This window comes from Pipistrellus hanaki, assembly GCF_964339955.1.
Source record: "Pipistrellus hanaki genome assembly, chromosome: 4".
Lineage (NCBI taxonomy): Eukaryota > Metazoa > Chordata > Mammalia > Chiroptera > Vespertilionidae > Pipistrellus > Pipistrellus hanaki.
In genome coordinates this window covers 38,589,390-38,615,399 of record NC_140506.1, presented here as the reverse complement: position 1 = coordinate 38,615,399, position 26,010 = coordinate 38,589,390, and the positions used below count along the sequence as shown (strand labels likewise).

Here is a 26,010-nt window from a genome sequence, read left to right as displayed (position 1 = left end):
TTATTTTTCTAATGAGTAACATTAAACATCTTTCAGGTGCTTATTGTCCCTTCATATGTCTTTGGGAAAATGTCTATTCAGATCCTTTGGCCGTTTCTAAATTATTGAATTTTAAGAAATCTTTATATATCCTAGATACCAGCTCCTTATAAGGTACAGTAGGTACATATATTTTATCTCATTCTGAGTTATCTTTTCACTTTCTTGATGGTATCATTTATGGCAGTGGTCGGCAAACTCATTTGTCAGTACAAAGATTGAAATTTCTTTTGAGAGCCAAATTTTTTAAACTTAAACTTCTTCTAATGCCACTTCTTCAAATAGACTGGCCCAGGCCATGGTATTTTGTGGAAGAGCCACACTCAAGGGGCCAAAGAACTGCATGTGGCTCGTGAGCCGCAGTTTGCCATAGAAGTTTTAAATTTTGATGTATCTGTTTATTTTTGTTGTTGTTGCTTGTGCTTTTGGTCTTTTTTTTTTTCTTTTTTCTTTCCACTTACAGTTTACGTTCAATATTACTTTCTGTTAGTTTCAGGTGTAAATGTGCAAGCCCACACTCTAACCACTGGTGTTTACTAGCCTAAGATCATGAAGATATATATAGCCCTGTGGTTTTCTCCTAAGAGTTTCATAGTTTTAATTTATACATTTAGGTCTGACCCATTTTGAGTTAGTTTTTGTGTATGGGGTAAGGAAGGGGTTCAGTTCCATTCTTTTGCATTTGGATATCCCGAGGTGGCACCCTATTTTGAAAATACTGCTTTTCTCCCTTGAATTATCTTGGCCCACTTGTCCAACATTAATTACCATAAATGTTAGGCTTTATTGCTGGGCTCTCAATTGTATTAATTTTTTAAATTGATTATACATTGGATAACTATTCATCTGGGATTTAGACATACTGGGACTGTCGGTCAGTGGCCTGGAGACTGCATGTTGGGAATTGGTCACTCTTCGTCATTCTTAGATGGTTGAGTCATGTCTGCGTGATCATGAGATTAAATATTTACAGAGATTTAATTGCAAGTTACACAGAGTGGTAGTAGATGTTGTCAGAGGCATGAGAGATGATTTTGTTTATACAAATCACAAAATATAAACACTGGCAGTAGAAACTGGAGCCATCCTGTATCAGTTAAACTGCTCCCAAATAATGGGGTTGGCAGGACTATAAAGGGCACTTCCTTGCTATGTGGAGCAGTAGCTGGTTCTTTGTTTAATCTTTTCATTTAGTAAGCAGTAACTTAATCGGAAATGAACTTTGATTCGGTTTTCCAAAATAAAGTGCTCTTCCCCCCTTCCCCCCAATTTGGTGAGGCAGTCATGCTGATTTGAAATCCCCTGAATTTGGTTCTTGTCCTCACCCCTAAAAAGCGGTGACCTTGGGCTACTTCATTTCCTCGTGCCTAGGTTTCCCATGGCTACGGCGGGGAGAAGAGGAGTGACCACCTCACAGGTGGCAGGACTTGCCCAGTGCAGTGGAGTCCATGACAGCACCTGGGAGTGAAGCTGCAGCACTGGGAGCTATGGCCTGGTTGTTGTTACTTGTTTAGGTAGTTCCAAAACTCCCCTGCCCTCACATTCCCTTTGGAGAAAACCAGGGAACAGAAGTACAAAAGGGAAGAGCTTTTTGGTGGGATGTGAAGCTTGGCTGATGGGCCTGCGGATGCTCAAGTTTCAAGTTTCTAGAGCAGCTTGAGCCGCCAGGAGAAAGGGAGTCCTGGGGTTGCTTGCCCCCCCATCACTCTCCCCCCCCCCCCCCCCCCCGAAGTGCCTTGAGCAGTGGGAAGAGAGCTAGCCACCAGGCAAGTCTTCCCAAGCATCAGCTACTGTTGAGTTTGAGGAAGTAAGATGATAGCTGCTTTTGAGGAACGAGGCGCAGGTACCTGCCCTCTGAGCTTCCTTTGGGGGCACTAAGAACAACATTGGTAACTAAGATCCCTGCTCTAGGTGCTTTGAATATATTTTTCATCCTAATGATCTATCCTGTGATATAGGAACTACTAGTATCTCTATTTTGCAGATGTGACTGAGGCGCAGAGTATAAGTAACCTTGAATTGAATGGAATAAGCATTTAATACTACAAGTTATTGTAGAATATCTATTACATGCCAGGCAATCTACATAGCTGATCTCCTGAGTCCTCACAGATGTTCATCTCATAACTTTGATATGGGGCAGGGGGGACAAGTCTGCGTTTTTGCATTGCTTCACTGGCCAAGAGGTTTCTACCTACATTAGGGAGCAAGTTTCTGTTTGCTTACTTTTATCCTTTCTTAGTGTTGACTTAAACTGTGAATGTTTAATGTAGGTGAGTTCAAATTCTTGTTTGTTTCCATTGGTCATTTTTCAGTTATTAGATAACTTCAAATTCGTTTGCAAAGCTATTTTGTTTTATGCATTCTCTGAAAAGTTGTTAAATTAGCAAAAAAAATTGTGTTTATATAGATAATAAAATATTGAGGTGAGATTTTGAGGGAAAGGAAATTTTCTGGGTTGATCAGTAAATTTGCTTTTAAGCCTAAGAATAATTTCTGTTTTCTGTCTTTTGCTTTGTATCTTGCTGTAATCGTTAATTTTGAAGAGCTTTACGTGTCTAGAATGAGTTGGAGGTATTCTAATATTAACAGTGGGGAAAATGTGAATTGTGGGACATTTTAAAAAGGGACAGGTTTTGTGCTTGCTTACCAGTGCCCAAGTAACTGGAACTTAAGATAATTGCTAAACACTTTTTAAAAAATTCTCACCAGAGGATATGTTTTCCATTGATTTTTTTTTTTTTTTAAAGAGAGAATGGAAGGGAGAGGAAGGAAAGAGAGATAGAAACATCGACATGAGAGACATATTGATTGAATGCCTCCTACATGCGCCCCAACCAGGGCCAGGTATTGAACCACAACCGAGATATGCGCCTTTGACCAAAAACAGAACCTGAGCCCTGCAGTCCACAGGCCCACACTCTGACCACTGAGCAAAACCACCCCGAGCTGCTAAACATCATCCCTTCCTTACAAAACAGTTTTATCCGAGTGTATGTCAGCAACTCTTGATGGATGCTCCATTTTAGCGATGGCACCATAGACGTTTGGGTGAGAGCTTTAGGACCTAGTGGACTGAGTTCACATCTCAGAACCTTAGAAAGTTACCTCACTTCTCTCCAGCTCCGCTTTCTCATTGGGGGTGGGGGGTGGGGGGATGGGGGTGGGGGAAACAGAATGATATTCTGTTGTGAGGAGGAAATGAATCTATGCCTAGAACTTAGGACCCACCTAGTGCCTAGAAAATACACAATATAATATTTCCTAGTTTAAGAAAATTGTTATTACCACCATTGCTGGAACGCATAAGAAGAATGAAGAATGCCTTTCAGAGTGCTGCTGGACCCGAGGCCATGGCTGCATCCTCACAGCAAGCCTTCGGAGAGGCGCTCAGTGAGGGCAGGTGAGGAAGATGCAGGTCCAGCCGGCTCTTCTGACTGCATTGGGCCCACCCTGCACAGGCCTGCTTGGGGTCTTTGATTTTATGTTTCTCTATGAGGGAGGAGGAGGTTTCAGAACAGTGTATTCCAGGTCTCCTGGACATGTGGTAATGTAAAAATAGAGTTTGGAACCCTGATGAGCTTTGTAATCAGAAAATCAGGCTTCCCTGACTGTAAAATAAGGATTGTGATGCTTACATCATAGGGCCCCTTTGAAGATTAAATAAACAATGTCTTGGAAGCACCCTAGGTAGTGCTTTGATACAGAGGAAGTATCTGAGAAATGGTAGGTTACTATTATTTATAATGACTACGGGTAGAAGGATCTTCCTGGCTGCCTAAGACACTCCCATCTTTAATTGTTTGGAGTTTCAATGGCAGCACAGCTTATAATTTTCTCCCTTCTTAAATTGTGGGACTTGCTGCACAGTTTGACACTTTGAAGTAGGGCTGGGGCTCTAGGATTTAGTTCTGGAGCTTTATTTGCTCTTCTTGGGTGTACATTTATGCGCATGCATGTACACATGACACACATACATGTGCATATAACACTTGCACACAACTTAGCCTTGGGCAAAGCAGCATCGAGGTGGCAAAGCTGCTGTCTTGGCCTTTTCTAGTGTTATCCGCCTCCACTTTCTCTTTGCCCTCTTAAGGGTTTGCTTTCATTACTCTTCCCTTGCAGGGGCTGTGTTAGAATGAACTAGAATGAGTTCCGAAAGTATGGTAACGTAGCCAGGTTTCACATTCATCTCTGTAGGGAATAATGCTTCTCTCCCTGCCCATCACGTACACTGGTTATCAGGTTAGAACGATGGGAAGTTTGTGAAGGCATGATCAAAGACTCACACTGGTGGAAGCGTGAGAATGGATGAGTGTGGTATCGTGAGCGAAGTGCAAGCCTCAGCAAAGGGTTCAGCTCATGTGTATGAAGTTAGGTCATAGGCCCCTGGGACATAGAACTCACACAATTTCCTAATCCCATAGATGGGCATGCCGCCATTATAATCTTTAAAACTCAAAGAGAACAACCAAGAAGCAAATGCCTCCTCTTAGCTGGTAGAAATGTTTTTTTTTTTTTTTTTTTAGGAATGTTTTTATATTTGTCTTTGGTTGGTGCCAGACATTTGGCTAAACACACACAAAACAAAGAAAAAAAAAGAAGAAAACAAAATACCACTTTTTCCATGAGCATTTCCGGATGATCTCAGCTAGCAGTCACATCTCTCTCTTTGGGGCTGCACCATGCACCATTCATTTAGCTCTGTGCCTGTCCATCCCTGCCAGTTATTTCAATAAGAGTCCTGTTTCTGCCGGTAGACAACAAGCTCCTGATTGGTTAACAGATACTTATGGAGCACCGGCCTTGTTGCAGGCACCAAGCTAGCATGGGGGACACAGCCTAGAACAAGATGGATAGTCTTTTCCTTAATGGACTATAGAATTCTAGTGCAGGGGACATTAGGCATCTTGGGAATAAATAATTCCCAAGATGCCTAATTCCAATTGTGATGAATTTGGTAGAGTTAAGAAAGTTTATAACAGGAACTTAATCCAGACAGGAGGATTAAGCAGGTTGGGAGGCAGCGTAGGGAAGCTAGGACTGCCACGGAAGGTTGCAGTTTGTGTACCGCACACGTCAGCTGAGAGGGCAGGCAGAGCTGAAATCCAGTTCCTGGTTGCTTACTCAAGCTGTGCCTTTTTCTTCTTTTATTTTAATCCTCACCGGAGGATATGTTTTACTGATTTTAGAGAGAGAGGGAAAGAGGGGGAGGGGAGAGAGAGAGAGAGAGAGAGAGAGAGAGAGAGAGAGAGAGAGAGAGAGAGAAAGAAAAAAAGAAAGAAAGAAAGAAAGAAAGAAAGAAAGAAAGAAAGAAAGAAAGAAAACATTAATGTATGAGAAAAACGTTGATCGGTTGCTTCCCAGGATCAAACTGGCAACCTGGGCATGTGCCCTGACCGGGGATCAAACCACCTTTTGATGCATGAAATAATGCTCCAACCAACTGAGCCATACCGGCCAGGGCAGTCTTTTTCAAATTTTCAGAAAGGCATTGTGTAGACTAGTAGGGGCAGTGTTTAATTCCTGCCCTCCTCCCTAAAAAAAAAAAAAAAAAAAAAAAAGCATTGCACTGATAAGAAAACATTACAAAAGTAGGGGGAAAATTGACTTAGGAGGTCTTTGTTATTTGATCAACTCTCTCATCTAGAATAGAGGTTGGTGATAACATAGGATTATGATGAACATTCAACTCTATAATGTATATAAAGCATCTAGTAAAGTATACGTTGCATATAATAGGTGCTCAATAAATTGTGTTTCTACACACTTGTCAGTACTATTGTTTCTGCTTTCTATTTTACTCTATCTTCTCTACATTTTCCCCAATTTCCTCCTGGCTGTCTTTGGGAAGACTGGACATTGGCAAAATACCTACCATCAGGCTCTTATTACTTTCTAGTCCGATGTTGTATCATCAGAAGTTCAATTTAGTGGGCTTTTGTTTGTTTATTTTCTTGCTCTAGAATTTTTAGTAGCAACTTTTATTTCAAGTTATTCTGCATGATTATGGATACCAGGAATTTAGTTTATAAAATTTAATTTGATTAGTACATTGATTTTCAAATTTGTTCTCTATGCAAAGAATGGTATTTTTCTTTTTTCTCAAATTAATAGTTTATTGGTTTTTTTCAGAGAGAAAGGATGGGAAAGGGAGAGAGAGAGAAAGGAACATTGAGGTGAGGGTGCAACATCAATTGGCTGCCTCCTACATGCTCCCCACAGGATTGAGCCCGAAACCAGGCATGTTCTCTGACCAGGAATGGAACTGGTGACCTCCCGGTGCACAGGATGATGTCCTACCAACTGAGCCACACCAGCCAGTGCAGCATGGTGCTGCTGACTCATTATCATGGGGAAGTTAGTGAGATGAACCAGATATGATTTTGTAGATAATTTCAGTAGGCTCTGCAGTACAAGGATGGTTTTTAGTTGTCTGGTATCTGGTCCTGGGATGGTTAGGGCAGAGAATCATTACCTCCTAGCATGGAAGAACAAGGCAGAAGAGGTGGTCCAGAATATGGGCCCTGGATTGGTTGGCTTGCACATGAAAGGTATGCTCACAGGGAATAATTTGTTCTCTCTAGGAATTAGCTAGCCCTGGGAGCAGCAGTCCCTCCAGAGCATCAAGAATGCAGAAAACAACTATTAGACTTTGTTCCTGCAAACAGGAGAAGTTTACCATGACTTAATATTAGTGGTGGATCCCTTGGTCCAGCATGTAGCACGGAAGTGATAAAGTAGCAGGGTATAAGAACTCCTGGGTTGGAGCAGTTTTGGGTCTTGTTCCCATGAGGGCCCAGTTTTGTTCTTTCTTACAAGTAAAATCTCTGTTCAGGGACTACCATACCACAAATTCTTGTTTCCTTGTGGGCCCCAAACTTGCTGGTGTTGATGAGAGGTAATGGCTAGAGATAGTGGGTTAGGAAAGCTTTGCCCTGCCTCTGAGAAGTCACCTGGAAATGTTATGCCCAAGTGTCTTAAACCCCAAAGACTACCAGGCCCAGCCATGGTTGCTTGGTGGGTGATTCTTCTTACAGGACATAGGATGTTCCCCAGAGGGACCTTACCCTAGAGCAGGGGTCTTCAAACTACGGCCCGCGGGCCACATGCAGCCCCCAGGGGAGTCTGATCTTGCCCGCCAGGTTTTTTGGGCAGTGAGCGCAGCCGAGGTGTTACAGTAGGAATTAGTAGTTCATATAGTCCGGCCCTCCAGCTCTCTGAGGGACCGTGATCTGGCCGCCACTTTAAAAAGTTTGAGGACCCCTGCCCTAGAGAGTGGGGTTGGGGCCATTTTCATTGAAGCTATCCTTGAAACTCAACTTATGGTATTTCTTTTTATGTTCTTTGATTTTGCCAAGGTTGTCTTATTTAATGTTCCCTAATAAAATGAATTTTATAAATAAGATAGAAAGTCATAACCCATGTGGAGGGTAGCAAATTAAAAGAGCTTTTTACTTCTCTCTGGATCAGAAGGTTTCTACTCTTTGATTTTTAAACCATTAAAATTTTCTCTTAATTTAGAAAACTCGTTATGAAATTCATGCTAATGTTGAAAACTTGCAAAAACCAGGACATGATAAAGAAAGAGATCATATAACTTCACAACTCTGGTTGATATTTTAGTGTATTTATCTTGCCCCAAGGAAGTTTCTATTAGCATTTTTTCATATTAAATTATGTAAAGACATCTTTTTTTATTGCATCATTTCCTTTTCTTGTGTCGTTGAAGTCGTGTTTGGACCCATGGGAAACTTGCTTTTATTTTTGTCATCGCTGAGGCATCCTGAATGTAAAGCGCTAGGGAAACTGCTGTGAGGTGTGTGGGAGGTCCTCTGTAAACACAGGACTGTTTAAAGGTGCATCCTGAATACATACCCACACCTGTCCACCTGTCGTTGGACTTGTTGCAGATCCCAGATACTCGGAAGAGAAGGGCCTGCCGCTGCAGAAGGAACACACTCACCATGTCCCGACTTTGAACCAGCCATAGATACTTGGGGAGCTTATAAAATACAGATTCCAATTCTGAGTCAGCAAGGGCTGGGCTGGGCCCTGACAGGCCCCCAGTGGTGCCCCTGCCCCTGGCTCATGACCCACCCTTGGAAAGTGCCCAGCGCTTTTGCTGTGAAGAGATTTCTGCTTTTGTTTTGCTCTGGGCTGGTCTGTTGGGGGGCCTGGCTCCACTTCCTTTTCCTGTCACCTCCTCTAGGCTAGGTTCACACCCACATTCCTGCCAAACCACTCTCTTCCCTAAGGCAAGCTCTGGTCTCCCCAGGCTTTCTCCTCCCACCAACACCAAGTCAAGGCCCAGAAAAATTTTTAGTTATTTCCTACTGTATTGTGCGCACGCCCTTACCCCCCCCCCTCCCCCCCCCCCCCCCCCCCCCCGCTTCCTGTCTGGGAGTTCAGGCCAGGGCTGTCTGATTTCTTTCTTCCCACGGAGGGTCAAGGCTGCCTGCCAGCTCTGCCCAGGCCCCAACCTGCTTCCTGCTCCTTGGGGGTTCTGGGGGAAGAAGGGGGGCAAGATAGAGTCTTCAAAGGAGCCCTCTGCTCAGTCCAACATCCACTCCTTGAAGCCGGACTGAGAAATGGTAGGTCTGATTGAACAAATAACTGTAATTAAGGCCCATTTCCTGAACTGCCCACCCCTTTGGCCTGTTTACCAATAGCAGCTCATTTAGCTTGTGTATCAGCCTAGCTTTGTGGTCCACTGTGCTTGCTTTTGATGTTGGGTGCTGGTCTTCACAGTCTAGGGCGGCTGATAGAAGACCGCTCTTTTTATAGTTTTAAAAAGCAAAGGGAATGCCACTCCCAACCAGAGTGGCTTATTTCCTTAGAAAGAATGCCTCAGGGGAATCCTCTCCTCAGACTCTCCTCTGCCCACCCATCTCGCTTGCATAGGCAATGCCCTGACGAATAAAAAAAAATGGAAGTTGGGGTGGAGTCCCCCATGTAAGAATATTTTCATTTCTGTTGGTATTTTTTTTTTGTTTTTTTTTAAATATATTTTATTGATTTTTTAAGAGAAGAAGGGAGAGAGATAGAGAGCTAGAAACGTCGATGAGAGAGAAACATCGACCAGCTGCCTCTTGCACACCCCCCACCGGGGATGTGCCCGCAACCAATGTACATGCCCTTGACCGGAATCGAACCCGGGACCTTTCAGTCCGCAGACCGACACTCTACCGCTGAGCCAAACCGGTTTTGGCATCTGTTGGTATTTTGATAGGAAGTAAAACATGTTTCTTGGGCTCCTTCCTTTGGCCCTCATTCCTTTTGTAAGTGTAGTTTAAGGACATTCACAGGAAGTTGCTCAAGTTGGCGTGACTTGCAGGGGGCAGTGTATGTGTGATCGTTGCCTCCCAGCTGGTGCCACAGAGGCAGCCGGTACCTGCATCAAAGCATCCTCACCAGGGCTGCCCCGGGTTTGTGCAGGCAGCTTTGCCGTGCGACCTGGTAAGAACTGGGTAGAGGGGGTGCTGGTGAACTCCACAGGCCTCTGGCAGGGCTTCAGTTGAAAGGGAATTGCCTGCGGACATTTGCTTGGGAAAGGCACAGACCTCTTCATCCCTTCCCCTTCCAGCAGAGATGGGAGGAGATAGCTCTCGGGGATGGAAGGAGAGGAGGCGGGAAAGAAGGCTTCCCGCTGTTTTGGGGGCTGATGAATGGGGAAATGAACTGTGAGAATGTGTTTCCTCAGCTGTAGGAAAACAGTGCCTTGTTACTTCAGCTCCAAGCAAGAGCTGGGCATTTCATGTGGCCACCAGCCCTTCATCTGGAAGGATGGAGTGTACTGCAGGGAGCGGCGAGGGTGACCCTGTCAGTCCCGTTTCCCCAGGAGGAACGGGTCTAAGTGAGTGTGGGCCTTTCCCTCCCTCTCCCCTTCCTGCTCCTGCCGTGCCATCCAAGGCATCCACTGAGGCCCATTGCCTGCCCTTTGTTTCCAATTTATCTGTTCGTTTATGTGAAAACAAGTCTGAAGCGTCATCTTTTATTGGGCATTTTTTGTGCATGAAAAAAGATTAGGATTAGACTTGGCCAGTGTGGCTCTCGGTTGGCTGATTCAATTCCCTGTTAGGGCACATACCCAGGTTGCAGGCGCCATTCCTGGTAGGGGCTTGCAGGAGGTGGCCTATCAGATTGATCTCTCTCTCTCTCTCTCTCTCTCTCTCTCTCTCTCTCTCTCTCTCTCTCTCTCTCTCTCTCTCTCTTCTCTCTTCCTCTCTCTCTAAAAGTCAATTTAAGAATCTTAAAAAAAAAAAAAAAAAAAAAGAGAATAGGATGATGTGAAACCCTGACTGCTTCCTTGCATGGAACCACGGGAGCTAGACTGCCCTTCAAAGAGGTGTCTTGCCACCAGGCAGTGGGTCAGAAGAGCGGCAGCTTTCTGTGCTGTGGGGAGGGAGCCTGACCAGCAGTTGACCTTGTATGTGGGTTGGGAGGAGGGGCTTTGTTGCTCTCTGCTTTTCACAAGGAGGGAGGGCGGTAGATGCGTCAGAAGTGGGGCATTTACCACCCGCTGTGTGTGAAGCATTCAGTTTTATGGTCATCCCAGGGTTGACTCACTGTGGCCAGCCTTTCCTTTAACTATTGAGATGGAAACCTTTTACAATGCAATAGGACACAGACATTCACTACCTTCTTACTAGGGTCAACAGAGCATCGTTGAAACCTATAATACTTAAGATGACTTCATTTGGATGTTTGGATTGTGTGTTAGTTTATTGCACTACAGATAGCTTCTAGCAGAAGCGTGAGAACCAAAGGCTCAGTTAATTATTAGCTCATCCTTCCTCCAGGTTGCTGAGTTGTTCCAACTGGTGTGTATTTTGCTGGCCCACGGATGCTCTCCCTGGATTTGTTCTGGAGCCAAGTCACCTAACCATCCTGAATCTCAGATTAGGTGCTGTGGCGCGTTTCCGTTTGGGTAGGATTTTGGGACGCCAAGATTTATGATAGAAATTCACTAGGACATACGTTTTATGAGGACAGGGACTGTACTACTATTTCCTAGAACAGTGCCTGGCCACTAGTAAACCTTGGATAAATATTTATTGTATATGGATTTGTAGTATCACAGTGCATCCATAAGTTTTATGCATTGGAGTTGCACATAGAATTTAACTCCTAAGTGCACTGCTAACACTGGAAACTACTGGCCCAGCCGAGCTCCAGGGTCCCCCTGCTCACACTGTCTGAGCCGGTGACATATTCACATCTGTTCTCTGAAAGGGTTCAGACCAGGCCCCCCGGATGTGCTACTTTGGCATGTGGATCCTTTTGAGCTGAAGGCAATCGAGACCCTGTGACCCCAATATAAACTTTTACCTCTCCTTTCAAGATTTAAATTGGGGGGCTTCCCCATAATGTCAGTTCCCACCAGAAATAACTTTTTATGGGACAGGGCCGACTTCTCATTACCGAACATCTGCTCCTCTTCTCTTCCTGCAAATTACTACCTTCCTCCCCTCATGTGTACCTCATTCTAACTTTCTGTCTCTGAACCCCTCGTGTATGGAGGTCTGTAATAAAAGTTGGTTATTTTCTCTTGTTGAGCTAATCTGTCTCATGTCAGTGTAGTTAGAACAGCAGAAAGGGCCTGAGAGGGCAGAGGACAGTTTCTCATCCCCACATCCCAGTCCCAGAGCACGCCTGGATGTCATGGGGGGTTGGCGCTCTGGCCAGGCTGTGAAGCATTCTGAGGCTTGGCAGGGTCTGGGCTGGCATACAGCACCGCTCGGAAGGGGTTTGGCCGATTTCTCCATGACCACTTGATCTCCATGGCACAATCGGGCAAATTTGGGGTTTTGTGTTTCGTTAACTGCTTGTTGTTAAGTTCTTTTTATTTTTTTCTTTCCATTTTTTATTACGGTATTATATGTGTACATATCTTACCATTGTGTTGTTAAGTTCTTATGAAGTTAAACAAGTACTGTTGTTCCCCTCCTTGTTTCAACGAGGAAATTTAAAATTAACTTTAAAAAATGATTTAAACCTAACTTCTCTTCCCACATCCTAGACTTTTGTTTTGCATTTCAAGGCTTCGTTTTCTTACACCTTTTTTTTTTTTTTTTTTCCTCCTCTAGAACTTGCTTACCTCCTCTTTCTCAGCCCTGTTCTGCGCCAGGTGTTTGTGGCTTTCGTGGGTGCAAATGAGTGTTCGGGCTGCTTGTTCGCTCCTTGGAGGACATACAGATGGAACTTTTCCCCAGTGGCTAGGATGCTCTCTTGGGTTCAGCTCTTAGGAATTTTGTTTCTGGAAGTGTTTTCCTTCAACAGATGCATTTTTGAGCAGAAAATGAAAAAAAAAATACACTTATAAATCAGGCATTAATGCTCGATCCCCTCCCCCATCTTCTTTCCATGTTGTCTTGATGGACTAAAGAGAATGGGCATCTCTGGAATTGGTCCAGGGTAGTGTTTGAGGCTGGGTTTGAACCTAGACAGCCTGCCTCCATAGCTCTTGCTCTTTTTTTTTTTTTTAAATATATTTTATTGATCTTTTTACAGAGAGGAAGGGAGAGAGATAGAGAGCTAGAAACGTCGATGAGAGAGTAACATCGACCAGCACACCCCCTACTGGGGATGTGCCTGCAACCAATGTACATGCCCTTGACCGGAATCGAACCCGGGACCTTTCAGTCCGCAGACCAACGCTCTACCACTGAGCCAAACAGGTTTCGGCGATAGCTCTTGCTCTTAACCTCCAAATCAGTGGTTCTCCCCAGGTGGGGAGGGCAGTTGTCAGACATTTCTGATGGTCACCATCTATGACGCAGAGGAGGAGGGGATGGTGGTAGAGGCATTGTGTAGGTAGAGACCAAGGATGCGTGCACAGGACAGCCCCCAACAAGGAAGTACAGGGTCCCCAATGTCATGGGGCTGAGATTGTCAACCTGCTCTAAGTGATCTCCCAAAAATGTTTGTTTTCTATTGACAGTGGTGGAGTTAGTTTACCTTTTAACCTTAAACCTGCTAAAATACATCACAGGTGCAGGGTGGTGTGATGGAATGCTTCAAAGAATACAACATGTCTGAGAACAGAGAACTTGGTCAACATTCTCTGGTGCTGAAAGAAACCCTAACCTCGTGAGAAAGGGACTCCGCACGGGGAACTGGTTATGTCCCAGCCCCTGGTCAGACACCGTGTGTGCTCACAGCCTGTCTTTGCCTGTTTCACACTTGGACCCTCTGGGTGCTAAGTGTCCTTTAAGGAAGGACACTGACCCTGACTTTGCTTTCCATCGAAATGCTGTTGATTGTGGAAACTGACATGTTCGGAAATGTGGGAACCTGTGTGAGAAACCACCTGTCAGAACCTCCTTTCTGACAGCCCCCCAGAGTCCTGCTGCCACCGTTTGGGAATGACTGTGAAAACCTTGGAGTTTTAAGGGATTCTTTAAACTCAAAAGAGAAAAATGTAAGAAACTGAGCTAATTTCTGGGTTGCGCAAATATACAGCTTGCTCAACTCCTTGGACTTATAGGTAACGGTTTAATTTTTCTCATTTTATGTTTATTTGTTTTAACTTCCACCAAGTAAATGTTTATATAAATAAAACTAAAAAATATTACAGGAGTTAAACAATTTCTATTTTTTTATTATGTTAAAAAAATTTCATTTTTAAAGGTATAGTACAGTAAACATTTTCTAGTTTTTAAAAAGTTTTTATTGGGGGGGAGAAACATTGATTTGTTGTTTCACTTATTTATACATCCATAGGTTGATTGTTGCATGTGCCCTGACTGGGGATCAAACCCTCAAACTTGCCATATTGGGCAAGTCCTGGGTTTGATCCTGGGCTGGCAGCTCTAACCAACTGAACTGCCAGCCCAAGACATAAATTTTCTAGTTTTATGCTATAGTTAGAATGATAGTTCACTGTGGCTGTTTTCTATCAATCATAACTCATTGGCTGATTGATTTAACAAGTATTGGAGTGCTTACCAAATTGGAGATAGAACAGGGATATGGCTTTGTTTTGTTCCAAAATAGAAAATTTTAATGCTTTTCTAATGATGAGATATGTGCTTGTTCAGAAAATACAGGAAAGCATGCCAATTGTTATTCTACAACTCTGCTAACTACTGTTGACATCCTGGGATATCCTTCCAGATTGCTTTTTGTTGTTATTGCTGATCTATGTCATGTTATATTTTTACCCCAAATGCTATAGTACTCCATACTCTTGTGTTAACTATTTCCAGTTAATACAGCGTGGACATCTTGGCAGTGAATTTTTCTGTACAATCTGTTTCATTTCCATAGGTGCCCTGTATTCAGTAATGTGTATGTACCGCAATTTCAGTGATCATTACTCTTTCATGGAACAGCCAGGTTTCCTCTCCCATCCAAGTACTAACCAGGCCCGACCCTGCTTAGCTTCTGAGATCAGACGAGATCGGGCACTTTCAGGGTGGTATGGCCGTAGACCAGGTTTCCTCTCTTCTAAACAACATAGACGGTCGTTCTTACGTATACCTTTGTATTCTTGGTTAGTGAGGGGAGAAACAAGGTCTCTTACTGCTGCAATCCCAGGAATTAACATTGCACACAGTAGATATGTAATATATTAATAGTTGAGTGAATGGATGATCTTGTTATTTTCCTAGGATTAGGAATAGGGCTTTAATGTGGGGTGGGACTTGATGGTGAGGTGGGGATCTGGGTGATTGGGGCGGGACAGAGCTCTAATTGAGGCCACCCAGGTCCACTGAGACCAGCATTGCCTGGGAGGGAGGAAGGAGCCCACAGAGGGAGATGCCTTCTCCAGATGTTTGTTGATTGCTTACCGCACACTCAAGGACAAAAGAGAAACTGCTTCCTCTGGTGCCTCCTCCTCCTCACAAGCCAGTCTCCCCTCTGTAGGCAACCAGAGTTTCAGGTCGGTTCTCTGTCCTGTTAACCGCCTTTATGCTACTTGCCAGCTTTCTTCTGACCTTAAGTTTCCCAACTTCTCTGAGCCTCTGTCTCAGCTCTGTAAAAGGGGGTGATATAATGGCTAATAATAGTATTTTTTTATGCCTTGCAGAGAGTGAGAGATTAATTACGAAGTGTCCATTGTTGTTAGCTAATACTGTGGACTAAGTCAGCTTTAGTAGTTGGCTTAATGCTCTTTTGTAGGGAGGAATCCACTGTAAGCTCATACAAACCAACTTACTAACGGTATATAATACTGTATGTGCTGGGTTTTATGAAACAAATTGTTTTGTGAATTAGGGACTACCTGCAACCCTGTGTGGTGCAGGTGGATAATCCTTTATTTTTAATATATTTGTATTGATTTCAGAGAGGAAGGGAGAGGAAGAGAGAGGTAGAAGCATCAACGATGAGAGGGAATCATTGATTGGCTGCCTCCTGCACGTTGGACTGAGCCCACAACCCAGGCATATGCCTTTGACCAGAATTGAACCTGGGACCCTTACGTCCACAGACCAATGCTCTATCCACTAAGCCAAACTGGCCGCCACCGCTGCCTTTCGGTTGTGGTTGGGGAAAAGTCTGTATGTCAATGGGAAGCTGTTTCTGAGCTTGGAGTGAGGAGAATGATCTGCAAAATGTTGGTTGTGGAATCTAGAACTTAAAATGATTGTTGCTATCCAAGTAGAATCAATTATTTATCACCTCTGTTGATCACACATAATTCATAGGTAGTAACAAAGCCTCGGAGGAGGAAGAAGGAAAGTGGCCGTGACACTGCAGGAGTAGTAGGGTATGTTTTTGAGAGGTACGGAAACCTAAATAGCATTGAAGTGTACAGAGTGTAACCAGACAATCAGTGGGTCGTGTTGCCTGTCACCATTTGAGCCAGTTCAGCAGAGACAGGGCTGAATCATATATGAGCATTTATTCCAGTACTGCGGGCAGTATGGGAGAGCAGCTGGTCACCCACAAAGATCTGCTCCCCCCCCCCCCCCCCCATAAGCCCGCTGCTTCTGTTGGGTAGAAGGACAAAGATTACATGGGGAAGTAGGCAAGAGGTATGCCAAATGGGCAGTTAACGGGTAAGCAGAGGGCTGGGGTCTTCAAAGGGCTGGCGATTCTGGTTTCTGCAAGCAAAGTTGTTAACCTTTCCATGATTTTAAGCAGCTCCAAATGGAAAGGATGGGCTGCATTTAGAATGTGCCTCCTCTGATCAGAACAAAACATGGTTATTATTTCTTACAATTCTAGCTGGTTCCCCAACATTCTATTCCCTATCAAGAGCACTGTTTAATGAAAAATTTTGAACCCAATTTTATGTCTTTAATAATGTTTTTCTTATATTTCCTTGATATTATAATCCCCCAGCATGCCCAGAAACACCTGGGTTCTGCTTCTAATAGCTTCAGCAGCTTTTATTTTGGAGGAACTTCCTCACGGCTCCTCCTCTCCCCCGCCCTGTTTATTAGGAACAGTACTACAGTTAATGTAGTTTAAAAAAATCTGTCTTTCTCAGCTCTGCTGGTGATCCTATTTTTCCAAGTCAGGAAAAGGGACTGAATGAAGGGCGGGGCCAGATTTGAAGATTTCTTTCCTTTGGCAGTTTGGACTGAGTTTAGACGTCCTAAAGCCAGCTTGGCTCTCTACAGCCCTCGAGGAATATGTCTTTTAGATGAATGGTTTCCACATTGCCGAGGAATTCACACACCCAAAAACGAAAGCATCAAAACGAAAAAATGTGACCCACATTTGGGGTGGTTCTTGTGACAGAGTGTCCTCGGTACTTTGCCGCCTCCCTGAGTGGAGCCCAGGGAGCATGACTTAATGTGACGCCTGGGCCATCGCCATGAGTGAGTTCTCTCATGCTGAGTGAGCCGTACCTGACAGAACGGAGACCATGAAGCAATTAGAGTGATGCTCACAGTTCCTGTGGGGCACTTGGAGAGCTTTTGACGGCCCTACTGTCCAGTTTTTCTCTTTTTTATTGATTTTTTTCTCTCTTCTTTCTCACTTTGGAGTTAACTCAGTTTGCTTGCCTCTTACATCTAAGTAGCCAAGCATCTAAGAATATATGGATGGTAGGAATGTCAGATCACCTCTTGCATGGATGCCATCATGTCTCTGGCAGATGGTACCTGCTGACCATTGCACTTCCCCTGCTGAGCCATTCAGCCTTAGAACCCAGCACAGCACTCCAGGATGCCACTGCCACAATGAGTTGAATGTGAGATGAAACCTCTGTTTTCCCACCATCTACTGTTTGTCACCCAGGACCCTACAGTTTACAGGCGAGGAAAACCAAGACCCAGGGAGGGAAGGGAGTTACCCAGAGCCTCAGAGTTGGAATCCAGGTCCTCAGGTTCTTGGACCTTTGCTCTTCCCCCAGTTATCCCCTCGTGGTCCCTGTGGGTTTAATAACCTGGGAGCCAACCAAGACTCTGGGCCTGTGAGAATAAGACCGATGGCGAGAGGGGGACTCTTACGAGTAAGACAACGTTGTGTGTGTGCTCACACTGATTAGGACATCGGGCTTTCTTCCCGATTCTTCGCTCTTTCCCGGTGGTGGTGTTGCCTGGGAGCTCCAGGTCAGCAGTTGCCAATCAGTGGTCCTCGGACCACTGGTGGTCCATGAGGCCCGAAAGGTTGGTGACTGCTGTCTAGGTAATAAACAAATGCTGTTTTCTAATTTGACAGTAGAGGAACCTGGAAGTTACTACCAGCCCTAGCTCATGTTTTTGTATCATTTCCTCACATTCCCCGGCTTAGGCCTTAGAAGAACTGTCTGTGTCCAAGGCCAGTGGGGAGGACTGGCAGGGAGACTGATATTTATTTATTGTGGGGTGTGTGTGTGTGTGTGTGTGTGTGTGTGTTGTCAGGATCCTTAGACAGAGAAGGAAAATAACACTTGGGGTGAGGCCCAGTTCCAGGGAGCAGCAAGCAGTGGCTCATCCTTTCATTTAGACTCTGCCCTGGCAAGGACCAAGTGCCTAGAAAAGCCTTGGCTACTCAGGCTGTTGCTCTTTCAGAGGAAGTTAGCGAGAGGGAGGTATGAAGGGCCCTTTGATATTTTTCTTTGCCACTATGAGGAGGGGAAGCTTCTTCAGAAAGAAAAATAAATCCCATGAGTCATTGCCACATTTGCAAATGCTTTTACCCTGTTTCCCCAAAAATAAGACGGTGTCTTATATTAATTTTTGCTCCCAAAGATACGCTAGGTCTTATTTTCAGGGGATGTCTTATTTTTCCATGAAGAGGAATACGATACACATTTATTGTTAAATGAAAATAAAGGAAATTTATTACCTGTATACGGTACGGTAGTATAGTAGTTGTTAACGCAAACCAGACAAATTGTGAATCCTACAGTATCAAGAATTTACTCATTTATTCAGTGACAATCATCTCATCATCTTCTGGAACATCATCATAACAATCCAATTCCTGAATTTCCTGGTGAATTTCTTATGACTCCATTTCTTTCAGAATCAGTGGACCAAATCTCTCATGTTTAATCTAGGGGGGATATCTTATATTTCTCTCAGAAGGAAACCTGTAAGTAGGTCTTATTTTCGGAGGATGTCTTATTTTTGGGGAAACACGGGTATATCATATCATCAAACTTAGTTGCTTTCTTAGTCTTTTTCTTTCCTTTGAAAGTTATAGCAGTAATACATACACATAGTAAACACACAAGCAGAGAGTAGAGCAGTGAGAAGGAAGTGTCTTCTTTTCCTCCTCACATGTACTGGTACATAAAATATAATGACTGTGTCAGTTTGCTGGGCTGCCATAACAAAGTATGTAGGCTGAGTGGCTTAAACAACAGAAATTTAACCTCTCACAGTTCTGGAGGCTAAACGTCTGAAATGAAGGAGTTGAAGACTTGGTCTCTTGAGATCTTGCTCCTAGCTGGCAGATGGCTGTGTTCTCCCTGTCCTCACGTGGTTTTTCTGTGTGTCTGGGTCCTAATCTTATCTCACAAGGACACGAGTCATATTGGATTAGGGCCTACTCCAATGACCTTTTTTAACCTTAATTACTAAGGATCCTGTAGCCAAATAGGCTGAGATACTGGGGATTAGGACTTCAACGTGTGAATCATAGTAGGCTATTAATCAGATGATCAGAGGGTGGGGAAGATAACCCAGTTCATCCCAGAACACTGACTTACTCTTTTAAGGACATTGTATTGTTAATTCAATGGATAATTAATGGATCTGGTCCCCTGTGTATCTGGGGAATAAGACTGTTTCTGTGCTTGTAGTGAATAACCTCACACCTAAATCTCTGTGCCCCTGTGTAGGTACACACACAGGGTGAGCTCGTAGACAAATTGCAGGCTTTGGCCTCCAAAGAGATTGTCTTGTGTCCTTCCAGAACGCACAATAATTTCTGTGGAACAGGAGAGTGTGCGGTATCTACAAATTAAAGCCCTAATACTTGGTGATGTAATGCCGGTGTGAGACATGTTCAGAGTGTGGCACAGGACTTGTGCACGTGGCCCTGTAGAATGGCCCTTTGAGGAATGTTGCCATAGTAACTTTACTGTATACTTTTCATTCAGCATCCATGTACTGAGGCATTGATGGACACAGTTTTGCTCATTTCTCTATTGTTATTTTTATTGTTTTATTTTTTATTTAATTGATTAAAGAGAGGAAGGAAGAGGAAGAGAGAGATAGAAACATCCATGATAACAGGGAATCATGAATCGGCTGCCTCCTGCACATCCACACTGGGGCTCGAGCCCGCAACCCGAGCATGGGCCTTGACCAGGAATTGAACTGTGACCTCCCGGTTCCACGCTCAGTCACTGAGCCATGCTAACTGGGCATGTTGTTGTTATTTCTAAGTAGACTTTAATTTTTAGAGCAGTTTTAGTTCACAGCAAAATTGAGGAAGGTACAGAGATTCCCCATATATCTCCTGCCTCACAGGTGCACAGTCCTCCCTCATTATCCACACTCCTTGCCAGAGTGGCACATTTGTTACAATTGATGAGCCTACCAGTATAGTGACATATTATTATCCAAAGTTCATAGGGTTCACTGTTGGTGTTCTACATTTATTTGTTTATTATACCCTGACTTGTTCAGTGAAAAGTTTTGGCCCCCTGTTGCTGAAGTAGCAATACACTGGCACTTCTCTTCAAGCTTGTGACAGCCCTGGAGGTTAGGCTGGCCAGGAATTATTCCAGTTTTGAAAGTGAGGATTACGAGAGTGACATAGTCAGAGTGAAAAAGCCGTAAGTGGCAGGGGCTGGGTGTGAACCTCTTTTATTCTAAATTTTGCTTTTCCAGAAAGAAGTGGTAAATCAGCAGGGCTGTGAGATTTTTTAAAAAAATCAATATTTATTGTTCATATTGTTACAAAGGTTCCTCATTTCTTCCCCCCTCCACCAGGTTCCCACCCCACCCTCCACCCCCTCCCCATCCCCCATTGTCCTCATCCATAGGTGCAGTTTATGTTCAGTCTCTTCCTCCCTCCCTTTCCCCGATAGTAAATCCCTTTTCAGATAGTAAATCAGTTACTTAGCATTTTCTCATATCAATAATACTACCACATGCCCAATGATACATTTCACACAAAAGACATTTCCAAATAGGTCAACCAGCCTCATCCAGGCCCCACCCAAGGCACTCACAGATCAACACCCCAGCCCTATACTAACTCAACACATCCAGATCTAAGCCTTCATCACTTGATTCAGCAGACCCTCAAGTTCCCACAAAAGTTTCCAGCCATGTCTGAGAGGCAGCCGTGGGGCAGGGGCAGGCGAGGAGCGAGCTGTTTCGGGCCTGGCTGCTCCGGGCCTGGCCTCTGTTGCTCTGGTTCGTTCCACAACCAGCTGCTCCGGGTCTGGTCACCGTCGCTCCCGACCTAGTTGCTCTGGACCTGGCTGCTGCTGCTCCAGGCCTGGCCACACCCGACCCGGCTGCTCTGGGCCCGGCTGCTCCGGGCCTGGCCGCACCAGATCCGGCTGCTCCGGGCCTGGCCGCTCCCAGCCTGGCAGCTGCTGCTCCGGGCCTGGCCACACCGGACCCGGCTGCTCCAGGCCTGGCTGCTCCCAGCCTGGCAACCGCTGCTCCGGGCCTGGCCGCACCCGACCCGGCTGCTCCAGGCCTGGCTGCTCCCAGCCTGGCAGCCGCTGCTCCGGGCCTGGGCGCACCAGACCCGGCTGCTCTGGACCTGGCCGCTCCCAGCCTGGCAGCCGCTGCTCCGGGCCTGGCCGCACCCGACCCGGCTGCCCCGGGCCCAGCCGCTCCGAGTCTGGCCGCTCCCAGCCTGGATGCTCCGGGCTTGGCTACTGCTCTTCTGGGCCTGGCTGCTCCCAACCCGGCTGCTCTGGGCCCGGCTTCTCCGGGCCCATCCACTCCGGGTCTGGGTGTTCCTGGACTGGCCACCCTGGGCTTGGCTGCCTCCGCCTCAGGCCTGGCTGCCACTGCCCCAGGTCTGGCTGCTCCAGTGCTGGCTGTTGTTGCTCTGGTTCTGGCAGGGCACAATGAGAAGACAGGAGGGAGGAAATTGTAAAGGAAGGTGATCTGTAAGAATACCACACAGGCAGTGGTGTTGGGGTCCTGCTTGTGTGGCCTGTTAGCTCAGCCCAAGTAGAATAATCTTACAAAGCCGTGGCCTAACATCAGGAAGTAAGAGGAGTCTTTTGAGGAAGATGGCTTGGGAAACTGAATGTGGAGAGAGTACATTAGCAAAAATTTAAAATAATGAAAGAGTGCAGGATGTCCAAGGGCTCAAACAGTGGCGGTTTCATGAAGTAGATGAAATAACTTGGGAAACGACATTTCCAACATCTGTCTTAGCATCCTGTGATTACAGCCCGTCTCATCCCTGTTTACCTGTGATCTCCTCCCATTGTAAGTGATGTTTATAGGGTGGCATTCTAATTGATGCTTGTTTTGCAGCTGTGCCAGGTCTTGAACTTCCTCCCAAAGCATTATCAAGAGACTGAATTGTTAGGTTGTAGGTTTTATATTGACTGTACTGTACTGTATATAGGTTTAGTTGTTATTTGCAGTTTATAGTCATCTCTTTTGTAGAAATCCCTCCCTGACACCAGGTGTGTCTGATTAGGTCCAAGAGACCACAGCATAAGCATAAATATTGTTACCACTTTATAAGTGATACGTCTTAAAAGGGGTTAGTTACTTGCCTGTGTGCCCATACAATTCATTCTTCTGCTCATGGATTTTGACAAGTTCTTTTCTTGGGCCAAATTCCCTGTTTTTCATGTTCTTCTCACCTCACTTTGGCCTTTTTCTAGTTCTTGGCCTCTTTTGCTTTTAGCTGATCCCGGAAATTTTTATTTTGCCTAAGAGTAATGCTTATAGTGCTTCAGGTGAATTGTGCTTTTTCTGTTTCATTATTGGGCATCTCCCAAGCCTTAATGCTTGTCATTAGAGACAACCTTAGACCCATTCTGTGGAAAGCTTTGTTCACATACTAAGCTGTCCCAGCATGCTCTGCGGGAAGGATGGCTCTGAAAAATGGCAGCTGAAAGGTGGACCCACAGAGGGCTGGGGTTAGCAGGCTTGTAAAGCAGTGGCTTTAAGAGGATGTTCTGTGTTTCTTTTTCAGTTGGCCTGCTGCTGTGGGACTGCTGGCTGCTCCCTCTGCTGTGGCTGTTGCCCTAAGATCCGACAGTCCCGGAGTACCCGCTTCATGTATGCCCTCTACTTCATCCTCGTCTCTGTCCTCTGCTGCATCATGATGTCACAAACCGTGGCTAACGAGATGAAAGAGCACGTAAGTCTGCCCTGTCTCAACTCTTCTCAGTTCTGATGGTTGATGAGGGTGTGTGGGAAACATTAATTTAGCGCATGGGCCCACCCACCTGGGCCCATCTGCCCCAGTGTGGTTTTGGGTACACTCACCCTCTCCAAACCTCCGGGGAAGTCACTTTATTATTTATTTATTTGTTTTAAGTTATTTGTTTGTTTGTTTATTTATTTATTTATTTATTTATTATTTAAAAAATTTCTTTACTGATTAAGGTATCACGTATTTGTCCTCAACCCCCCATTCCAATCCCCCACCCCTCCCCACTCATGTCCGCATCCCTCTATTGTCCTTGACCACTGGTTAGGTTCATATGTATGGACATAAGTCCTTTGGTTGATCTCTCCCTTTTATCCCCACCCTCCCTTGGGGAAACCAGTTTAATGCTTTCCTGATCTTTAGTACCGTTTCCCCGAAAATAAGACAGTGTCTTATATTAATTTTTCTCTCAAAGTTGCGCTAGGTCTTATTTTCAGGGGATGTCTTATCTTTCCATGTGCTAGGTCTTATTTTCAGAGAAACAGGGTAGTAGTGTGGATGCAGGCCGATGCTGTTCGTGGAGAGGATTATGTGTTTTGTCTCAGCCTTGTTCATAGCATTTCTGATTAGATGTACAGTTTTTTCTTGTTCTAAGGATGTCTACCAGGATCTCAGGAAGTAGCTGTTATAAAACACTTACTTTGACCTGTAGGGGAAGTATGACAAAGCCTATGATCATTCCGCAGGTAATGAGGCAGCAATAGGGCGATTTTTACTTTTCTGGATATGTTACTTGTAGGTGGGTGTCTCCAGACATTACTTGGGCAATGATGCTGATACAGACACATATAGGACCTTTTTTTTCCCTGGAATTGCCCCATAGTAGGCTATTAATCAGCCAGATGATGGGGGCGGGGATGTGTTGTGGTTTTTGAGGGAGTCCAATAAATAACACAGTCTTGCCCAGCTGGTGTGGCTCAGTGGTTGAGCATTGACCTATGAACCAAGAGGTCACGGTTTGGATTCCTGGTTGGAGCACAAGCCTGGGTTGTGGACTTGATCCTCAGTGGGGGACATGCAGGAGGCAGGCGATTAATGTGTCTCATCATTGATGTTTCTATCTTTCCTCTCTGAAATCAATAAAAATATATGTTAAAAAACACACACACAACACCATCTTTCCCCTCCCAGGTTCTGAACAAATGGACAAAAAGACTACAGTGTCAGCAGGTTCATGCCAAACATCACTTTTCTCCCTCATAGACCTGATGTGAGCCAATGTGGCTTGTCTCTACAAGGAAGTGGGCATCTTACTACTGATCCCCAAAATCAGTCAGACTTACTCACTTGGGGGGGTCCCCTGGGCTAGGGTAGGCTTTGTCTGCAGGGGCACCCGTTTGCTGGGAAGAGAAACAGTTATGCCCTTTGGGGCAGCTCCCTTTGAGGGGAAGGGAGAGGAAAAGTGAGCTTTGCAAAGCCCCTTTGCCCTTCCAGCTAAGTGCTCTGTGCTCATGGAACGCCTCCCCTAATGGAGATAGCATCCCCAGGAATACTCCGAGGAAACATTTCTCCTCAATCTTATGCTGAAACCATAGACTATTTTACATACACTGTGCATCAAAACAGCCATTTTTAAAAAACCCACTTGGTATATTCCTATCCATTTGTTAACATAGGCCCTTTGAAGCTTTCTGTTAGATAAATTGCCTTTACAATTGTGATTGTATGACCTGGAATATACCAGAACTACTATCCAAATTTGTGAGATTAAGATTCCCCTCTGATTGCTTCACACAGTGGATCTCAGTCTACTCAGTAAGGCACCACAGTGGGTGCCATGGGGCATTCGAACTTGTGAGAAACGAAGCTGATAACTCAGAAGACAAGGCATAAAATCTTCTGAGGCTTAAAACAAGGTGGAAGGGAATAAGTACCATATGAGAGTAGGCACAGAGTGTTGTGCAAGTTTGGAGGCTGTGAGACCAAGAACTAAGGCCACCTTATTAATTTGCATCAAGTTTCACTCCATCTTGATGGTGTTTATCCTGGACTTCCTTCCTCTTACCATGGTTTAATTTTCTATGTTTGTGACAAGAAGTTTAAGAGGAGGAATACTGACAGGGTAGATTTTATTTTTATACTAATCCTGGCATATGTTTATTGACTTTAAAGAGGAGGGGCGTGAGGGAGAGAGAGGTTTGAGAGAGAAACATTGATTGATTGCCTCCTGTATGTGCCCTGACTGAGAATCGAACCTGAAACCGTTTGGTGTACATGACAATGCTTTAACCAGTGGAACCTCCAGGTCAGGGCTTACAGGGTAGATTTTAATTCTTATTCTGAAGGTCCACTTAACCTTCCACATACTACCTTTGTTTTTCAGGTAATTCAGGGTTCTATTTAAATTCAACAAGGATTGGCTTGAGGACCCACGTGGTCCTTGGGTAGGAACTCTCTGTGTGAACCAGATGTCTGTGGTACGACCTCTGCTCTTTGCTCTTAAGGAGTTTTCAGCCCTGGCTGGTGTCGCTCAGTTGGTGAGCATCATTCCATGCACTGAAAAGTCACCGGCTCGCCCTAACCGGTTTGGCTCAGTGGATAGAGTGTAGGCCTGCGGACTGAAAGGTCCCAGGTTTGATTCTAGTCAAGGGCATGTACCTTGGTTGTGGTCACATCCCCAGTGGGGTGCAGGAAGTTTGCAGGAGGCAGCTGATTGATGTTTCTCTCTCATCAATGCTCATCCATGTGTCTAACTCTCTATCCTTCTCCCTTCCTCTCTGTAAAAAAAAAAAAAAAATCAATAAAATATATTTAAAAAAGAAAAGAAAAGTCACCAGCTCAATTCCTGGTCAGGACACATGCCCAGGTTGTGGGCTTGATCCCTGGTTGGGGTGCATATACTAGTAGGAGGTAACCATTCGATGTTTCTCTCTCTCTCTCTCTCTCTCTCTCTCTCTCTCTCTCTCTCTCTCTCTCTCTCTCCCCCCATCTTCCTCTCTCTCTAAAAGTCAATAAAAACATATTTTAAAAAAGAAAATAGTATTCAGTCTCTGTAGAATTAAACTTTGTATCCAAGAAACAAAACCTGAAACCATATAAAATATACTCAAACCTATCAGAAATGTTGCTACTAGAGGCAGTGATCACTTGGGAGCCACGGGTATTTATTTATTTATACATTTTTATTAATTTCAGAGAGGAAGGGAGAGGGAGAGAGAGAGATAGAAACATCAGTGATGAGAGAGAATCATCGATTGACTGACCCACACAGGG

At 44.8% G+C, this 26,010-nt stretch overlaps 1 protein-coding gene across 1 annotated transcript in view; it reads left to right on the top strand.

The window, feature by feature from the left end:
- The window catches only part of SERINC5 (serine incorporator 5), a 98,991-nt gene that overhangs the window by 22,997 nt on the left and 49,984 nt on the right, over positions 1-26,010 (top strand). Inside the window, exon 2 of the mRNA XM_084881319.1 lies at positions 22,558-22,725. Coding sequence (XP_084737445.1) covers positions 22,558-22,725 — 168 coding nt within the window. The remainder of the gene's footprint in view (positions 1-22,557; positions 22,726-26,010) is intronic.